The sequence below is a fragment of the Babylonia areolata genome, chromosome 9 (assembly GCF_041734735.1).
Source record: "Babylonia areolata isolate BAREFJ2019XMU chromosome 9, ASM4173473v1, whole genome shotgun sequence".
NCBI lineage: Eukaryota > Metazoa > Mollusca > Gastropoda > Neogastropoda > Buccinidae > Babylonia > Babylonia areolata.
The window spans coordinates 42,401,454-42,410,127 of NC_134884.1; the positions used below are offsets into that span (position 1 = coordinate 42,401,454).

At 43.7% G+C, this 8,674-nt stretch overlaps 1 protein-coding gene across 1 annotated transcript in view; it reads right to left on the reverse strand.

The window, feature by feature from the left end:
- LOC143285476 (uncharacterized) overlaps nt 1-5,505 on the reverse strand; it is a 15,338-nt gene extending 9,833 nt beyond the window's left edge. Inside the window, exon 1 of the mRNA XM_076592789.1 lies at nt 5,279-5,505. Within this exon, the coding sequence (XP_076448904.1) occupies nt 5,279-5,387 (109 nt within the window). The 5' untranslated portion in view covers nt 5,388-5,505. The remainder of the gene's footprint in view (nt 1-5,278) is intronic.
- Nucleotides 5,506-8,674: the final 3,169 nt, after the last annotated feature.

Here is an 8,674-nt window from a genome sequence, read left to right on the forward strand (position 1 = left end):
TTAACTCCTCAGCTGTTACCGAGTGTGTTAATTAACGACAATGGATGCGCCCTTGTACTGGAAAAGCCGCTTCAGAAAAATACGAAACGGATTTCTGCAAATTTTACTGATACGCATTCTTAGTTTTTTTTGTTTTTTTTTTTGTACTAAATCCTCTTGAAACATTTGAAACTAGAGGTATTTACGTTCACTGATGTTTTGAGACCATGATAATATATTCTTCCGCTGTTTGTATTCCCCGTGATTTAAACACCAATTGTACGATGTTTTATAGCTGCATGTGTTTTCCCAGGTACTTCCCATGGGTTACCTCCAAGTCTCAGTGACACCGTGTACTAGCACGAGAGAGAGACAGACAGACAGACAGAGAGACAGACAAACGGACAGACAGACAGACACAGAAAGAGGGAGTGAGAGATGAACTGATAACTGTGACCCACAAACCTAGATTTCAGGTAGTAACTGACACATATCTCTCACACACTTTGCATCTCGGGGCTCCGGCGTATTGCCAGCTGAAAGCATACTCATTCGGGGAAAATAATGTGTCACATTGAGACAGACAGACAGACAGTTAGACAGAGACAGATTCAAGATTCAAATGGTTTAATGACTTAAGCAACATGCTCATATCACCAAGTGGAAAACACGCTCTCCCCCCCTCCCCCACCCCTTCCAACGTTCCCTCCCTCTTACACTTTTACGCTTTTCACAACATTCTTCTGTTTTTCATAAGGAATACAAAACAACATCTAACGGCATGTATACGCACAATCTTCGTGGACTACTGATGAGGTTCATATTTAAGTCACCCGAGGCCATCGACCCGACTTCGTAGTCACACACACACACACACACACACACACACACACACACACACACACACACACACACACACACACACACACACAGAGAATATTCAAATACCATTTGTCAATTTAACTATCTTCACAATCGATTAACATACATTTCCATCAACGAATCAATTAAACAGTGGCAACATAAATCGAATGGTGTTTTTGCATGCTAAGAATTGGTTTTCGAGATGAAACATTTGTACGTGAGATCATTTTCGCTGAGTCTCCCTTCGCAGTCTTAAGCTAGACAGACAGAGAGAGTGGGGGAAGCAGACAGGGAAATCAGCACTGACTCTGACACTGATAATATTCCATTTAGACAGTGACCACTTTGGCAGTCAACAATGAACAATACTCATGCCTGTCATATAAACATGAACCTTATTGACTCTGGCACCAATTATAATCGTTTCGGCATTGACCCCTTTTGCAGGGTTAATGTCCTTAATGAACAATGTTCATGCCTGTCATATAAACATTAATTTTCATGTACTCCATTAAAGCCCCACATTACAGATAAATCCTTTAATTATGATAACACACAGTGTAGGCATGTGGGCTCTAAAAACAAAATTATATCTTCTGACAAATGGGAATCATAAACATATTCTATTTTTGACAGTCACGAAAACTGAGGAATTTGTTTGTCATTACTTTCGGTTTCAGTTGTCACTCCTCCTATCCCCATCAATCTGGAAAGAACCTGTCCGTAAAGGTGTGAAAACTGCGCAAGACTGAAACCGAATATAGGATTGGTGTCATTTGGAAAAAGATGAATATACAAAAACGAACGTGATAGTTGATCACATTGTTTCATTCATGAAGAATACATATTTTGCATATGACTGTATGGTCAACAGGATAAAGACTAATATCAATGATTTCTCAAACGATTTTAAACAAATTTATCAACAACTTTGAAAAATGTCAAGTGCACATGCGTGAAATTATATCTTCTTCGTTCGTGGGCTGCAACCCCCACGTTCACTCGTATATTATACCAGTGGGCTTTTATGTGTATGACAATTTTTACCCCGCCATGTAGGCAGCCATACTACATTTTCGGGGTGTGTGCGTGCTGGGTATGTTCTTGTTTCCATAACCCACTGAACGCTAACGTGGATTACAGGATCTTTAACGTGCGTATTTGATCTTCTGTGCGCGTATACACACGTAGGTGGTTCAGGCACTGGCAGGTCTGCACATATGTTGACCTGGGAGATCGGAAAAATCTCCATCCTTTACCCACCAGGCGCCGTTACCGAGATGCGAACCCGGGACCCTCAGATTGAACGTTCAACGCTTTAACCACTCGGCTATTGCGCCCGTCAAAAAAAGGTATCAACAGATCACATAGAATCATTTAAAAAATAAGACAGAAATGAAGAAGAACGTTGACAATAATAAGGTAATATGCTCTTGTTAAGTCCAATATATGAACATGTGCTTGGATATTTAAAAGCACGATTGGTGTTTTTATACAAAATTTTGGAATTTTCTTTTATTGTGTTTCGAAATGGACTGCATCATCCCACTATTTCTGCTCACTGCCACTTTTCAATTTCTATTGTTTCCATGTATTCCCTAAAAGAACTCGGAAAAAAAACCACACCTAAAACAAAGCAGCCTTCTGATGTGTCATACATTTGTTTTGAATGTTTAAAAACATCGATTCCAAGCATGTCTTTGTTTTTCGTGGGGTGAGAGCACAAAATGCACACGTTTGAGAAGTTCGGTCTGATTGGCCGAGACTCTGAGTACATGCGTTGTGCTCTGCCAAGGACCTAGAGAATTACGTCCCTTGTGCAGCGCTCCAGCGTCTGATACCAAGTATTGTCACCAGAACGAACAAGTCATTTGATTTTGCCTTCAATTCATTCTTTTGAGGTATGTCTATTTTTCAACTTTCCGCTTCTAAATTCAACTTTTTGATAAATGTATTCCTACATTTACCGTGCGGTAATTTACTACTTTAAACGGTGTCCGGCGCTAAATTCAGGAACCCGGCACTGAATCTAATCGATTGAAATGTTCGTGTGTATACAGGCACGTGAGAAATGGCACGTAACGAGTAATCCACCGAAGCGATGAAGAACTGAGTGGGATGTAACAACGACGCGAAATGACCCATACTTATCATGAATACGAACCGACACTTGCCGACTCTTCTTCTGCGTTCGTGGGCTGCAACTCCCACGTTCACTCGTATGCACACGAGTGGGCTTTTACGTGTATGACCGTTTTTACCCCGCCATGTAGGCAGCCATACTCCGTTTTCGGGGGTGTGCATGCTGGGTATGTTCTTGTTTTCATAACCCACCGAACGCTGACATGGATTACAGGATCTTTAACGTGCGTATTTGATCTTCTGCTTGCATGTACACACGAAGGGGGTCCAGGCACTGGCAGGTCTGCACATATGTTGACCTGGGAGATCATAAAAATCTCCACCCTTTACCCACCAGGCGCCATCATCGTGATTCGAACCCGGGACCCTCACATTGACAGTCCAACGCTTTAACCACTCGGCTATTGCGCCCGTCACTTGCCGACTCAAGCTGTCATGTTTTATGTTTACCGCCGCATGACTGAGTACTTGGGGGTCGGGAAGAGCGCTGGAAAGAGAAAAGGCGACTGTTGATTGGCAGGCGGAGACTGAATGAACACATCATTGCAGACGACTGATTTTGTGAACTTGGTGAGATGGCTGCAAATAGTGTGACATTAAGTACAATAACCATGACCCCCCCCCCCCCCCCCTTCCCGACGTGACCCCCAAAACGAGCGAGAAAATTGCTATCAAAACAGATCCTTAATTTAGGATAGGTTATAAATAATCGCATAACTCCTTTGTAAAACCTGTTTCTCATCGACTGATGGCGTGTAAGCTCCTGAGTCCAGTCCTGACCCATGCAGTGACTGTGGTGTGTGTTGAGTGGAGCAGGCCACACAAGGTTTAGTTCTGAGAGATTGTGATTTCTGTTGCCGCTTCGCTTTCATTCACTATTCGTGTGTTTGCTTCGTCACTTTCAACAATGCAAACGTATGACATGCTCTGTATCATTTGTTCCATAGCCCGGGGCAGATCGCCAAATTCAGAGAGACAGACAGACAGACAGACAGACAGAGCGAAGGAGAACAAGAGGCGTCATGTTGCGTTCTCTCTCTCGCTGTAATTCTCAGGCTCAGACACAAACACGCACGATGTGCGCATCACATACATACACAGACACTCCACACGCACACACACACTCACAGACACACAGAGACTGACACACGCATGACACACACACACACACACACACACACACACACACACACACACACACACAGAGTCTAATATCACATTGTGAAAAACTGGATGTTAAATTATAAAAGAAACACACACACACACACACACACACACACACACACACACACACACACACACACACAGAAGGCAGAAAACGATACTTAAAAAAAAAGACGAAACGATACTAACATGTTCGAGCACAGTCATGCTCTCTGTCTCTGTCTGTCTGTCTATCTGTCTGTCTGTCTGTCTGTCTCCCTCTATCTCTCTCACCCTCACTCTCCTTCCCTCTCGACCTTAGACATGATAAAATTATTTGATTCCACAAAAATATAATAGACACCATACTTTATTTCGACTTGCCATGCTCATGTCATCAACTAACGAAATTATCATAAAACAGTTTGCTATTTACTGATATAATGCTTTTAAGTTTCGCAGTGTATTATGTAGTTTGATTATTATTAGTTGTGCATTATCGAATCTGTAGATTATCATTTGCAGTTTATCATTTACTTTTTGAAATTTGTAAGATTTTGATTTTGAATGTTGGTTCACTGTACCCCCCTTCATGAGGAGCCATGGCCTTTGTTATGAGGGGCCATGGCCTTTGTTATGAGCGGCCATGGCCTTTATAAGTTAAATAAACTATCCGTATCCGTATCTCCTTCCCTCTTTATGTTTCTCTTTCTCACTATATCCCACCCTCTCATATGTTGGACTTGCTTCAGGTGAAAAAGTGCTTATCTATTATCCTCGTAAATGAAGAATTTTTTGTCTTTCATTGTCCACACCTCTCCCCTCCCCTCTCTCTCCCCTGTCTCAGTTTCCCTCCTCCCTCCCTGTCCCGCTCTTCCCTCATAATTATGTCTGTGTGTCTGTCTCTCTTTCTCTCCCCTTACGACTTAATACCAGTGCTCCAACACAACAGAGAAATCTGTAGTCACAAAAAAGTAATGATGATAATACAAACATCAACCCACAGAACAGGTTTTTTCAACAGCAATAAAAACGGTTACAAATTCCATAAAACAGTAACAACAAATAAACCCTACGCCTACTACAAGTCCTTGAGGATTGAAACACCCATAAAACCCACTGCTCTACAATTATATTACAACTGACTCACAAGTCGGGGTGTCTCCCTTCACGACCTGAACACACTGGTCACAGAACAACACCACAAACAACACTCCAAACTTCTTCATCACAACAAACAGAAACTGGTCCAGCCGCATTGTTGCTGCTTCTTCAGTCTTCTGCTGCTGCTGCTGCTGTTGTTGTTGCTGCTTTTAGTGCTGCTGTGTTAGCAGCTAACGACTTGTCTCCTCTTGTCTCTACGTAGAGTGAGTGTAGTAACGATCCGTGGAGAAGAGGATCCGAGTCTGGCGAGGAATTCCTTTGGTGGTGGTGGTGGTGTGTGTGTGGGAGGGGTGTGTGTGTGGGGGAGGGGGGGGGACGGGGGGGGAGCAGGGGGAGGGGAGTTTGTAGTGGAGTTTGGGGATGGAGGTGGGGAAGTGTGTATGGGGACACTGAGGCGGGGGTAGGGGTGGGGGGCCTGGTTGTGTGGGAGGTATTTTTGTTGGCGATGAACGTGATTTTTTTCTTCTTTTCGTATGTTGCTAACTCACCAGCAGCATAGCAGCACGGCAGCGAGCGAGATGTTTTCAGAGATTAGTTTGGGGGATGGATGTGGTGATGTCTGTCATTACTTCTAATCTCCGATCACTTTCCCCCCCGCTCTTCTTCTTCTTCTTTGTTCGTTGGTTATTTCGTGGGCTGCGGCTCCTACGTTCACTGGTATGCACGAGTGGGCTTTTGCCTGCATGATCGTTTTTTCCCCCCGATATGTAGGCAGTCATACTCCGCTTTCGGGGGAAGTGTTGAAGTTGTTGTTGTTGTTGTTGTCTGGCGCCAGCGACGTTTGGCTGTGTGTCTGTCTCTCTGTCTCTTTTTCTCTCTTTCACACACGCACACATACACTCACGTGCATTCGCCAGTATACATGCACACATTCTCTATTTCTTTCGCTCTCTCTTTCTTTCTCACACTGACATACACACAGGCACAGGCACACACTGACACACACACATACACAGGCACACACACACACACACACACACACACACACACACACACACACACCTGAATCGGCATGCGCGTACTGAAGTACGAACAGTTTCAACATCATACATCGTGTCCAGGGTGGTAGTTGTTTCTTTTTTTTTCTTTTTTGTTGTTGTTGATAACCTTGACGTTCGGTGCTTTTGTTTTTCTTGCATTTTCGCATTTATGGATTTGTTTGTTTGTTTGTTTGTTTTTTTGTTTTTTTTATTTCATTATCATTTCTTTATTCGGTTACTTTGCGTGTGCATGAGAGAGATGATTAAATATTCTTCGTTTGTACATAAATTTGCATTTGTTTACATGTTTCTTCATTTCGTGTGAAAACATATTTGTTTGTTTGTTTGTTTGTTTATTTGGTGTGTCACAGTGTGTGTGTGTGTGTGTGTGTGTGTGTGTGTGTGTGTGTGTGTGTGTGTGTTTTGCGTACCATACAGGTGTATATCAAACATGAAGAATAAGGGGAAACACGTAGATGGCTTGACTATTCTAAGTTGCCAGTGTGTTTGGCGACGGCTGATGCAGAACGCCGCCAGTTGTCTGGCTTCACGCTGGTGTTGATGGGGGGAACATTCACTGTGCCTGTGTGTGTTGGTGCACTGAGGGGGGATGGGGGGTTGGGGGGGGGGGGGGGAGGGGGAAGAAAAGACGAGTGAGGGTGGTGGTGATGGTTGTGGTGTGTTGCAGAAACAGCAGACAGGAGAGAGAGAGAGAGATGTTTGGGAATTCCTTCACAACGTGTTCGTCAGATTTCGTGTAGTGATCTCTTTCTGTCTGTGGTTTTTTTTGTTTTGTTTGTTTGTTTTTTTTGGGTTTTTTTCTAAGCGAGAGAGAGAACGGCCTCTTGATCTCCTCCGCTCTGTCTGTCTGTCTGTCTGTCTGTCTCTCTCTCTGTCTCTGCGTGCCGCCGCATATGTGAATGAATGAATGAATGATGTGTGTGTGTGTGTGTGTGTGTGTGTGTGTGTGTGTGTGTGTGTGTGTGTGTGATACGACGTGTTTGACCTCAGTGATTCGACTTGACCCATTTTCGAGTATACGAGCAGAAACATTATAACATGATAATTTTATACTGGTTTCTAATTAAATATGAAAGAAATAATTGCGATTTTTTTTTAAAAAGTACATGATTTATAATGATGACAGAACTCATACACAACACCTTAAGAATTAAACAGTGAATTCGCTGTACTGAGAGCGAAAACAAAACAAGTGAATGTCAGTGAACAAAATATGCTGTACATAGTAGAAAGGATGACATTGATGAATTTATTTATATTGCGCTTGATCAAATAATGTTGCCACGTGTATGACTCGTGACGTAACATAATGACATGTCTGAAATACAACGCCTGTAAAACCAGTACCGGGAAACTGGCTGGTGCAAAACGGTTGGTGACTGTGGAACTGGAGGAGAATGGCTATACCTGAAGGAAGCTGTGTGACACAGCACAACACCGACAGTCAGCAGTACAGAGGTTTCTGGTGGTGACCTCGTCATCAGTGTGCCACACGGCACGAACTGAGAAGTAAAACGTGCAGAGTGACGGACTCAAAAGTATCGCACGGCTCGTCTGAGAATGCACTGTGGACGAAAAAAAAGAAAAAAGAGGATAATAATAGGTCTACAACGAAATACATTCCTGTGGGGATGGGGTTCGGGATCGTGAGGGGGTTGGGGTGGACAGATGATCAGCTGATCAATGAGAACTTTTATGGCTTTTGTTTGCTTTTCATACAGAGAAGGCCGTACAAACCGTGTGAAATGTGCAGATACTTGAGAGAACTAATCGTTATTGGCTTCAGTTTTGTTAGTTTGTTTGTTTTTTGCGTGTGTGTTTTTCTCAGTGCCCCGTCATCTGCATCGCTTCATTGACATTGCTCCCACGTCGCTCAGCCACTCTCAGGTTCACCTGTCGCAGTCTCAGCGTCGGCAGTCCACATGGAACCATCGAGGTTATGTCGTCAGGAGCCACACAACAGAGAAAAACCTGCACTGCTGCTGTGTCACTTCGGTGCCTGTTCTGAATTAACTCTTTCCATACGAACGGCGAAAGAGACGACGTTAACAGCGTTTCACCACAGTTACCATCATCCAAATATTGCAAGCGGAAGGCTCTTATACTGAAGACGTGAATGTTGACAAAGAATACCACAATTCTGACGACGGAAGCTAAAGGTTGGGTTATTCAGACACCCACTAGACATCCGAGGGGTCTGTGTAGAGAAGAAGAGAGGACTGGCCGTACTGAGTGAGTTACTCACTCACGACACCACCTACCAAGCCCCCTGCTGGCGACAATGATAGCTAAGTCGCCGAGTCAGACTTAGAGAGCGTCTCCCCCAAGAGTAAAGACCGCTACCACGTCTCTCTAGCGAGAGTCCCCCGTGAATCTGCCGA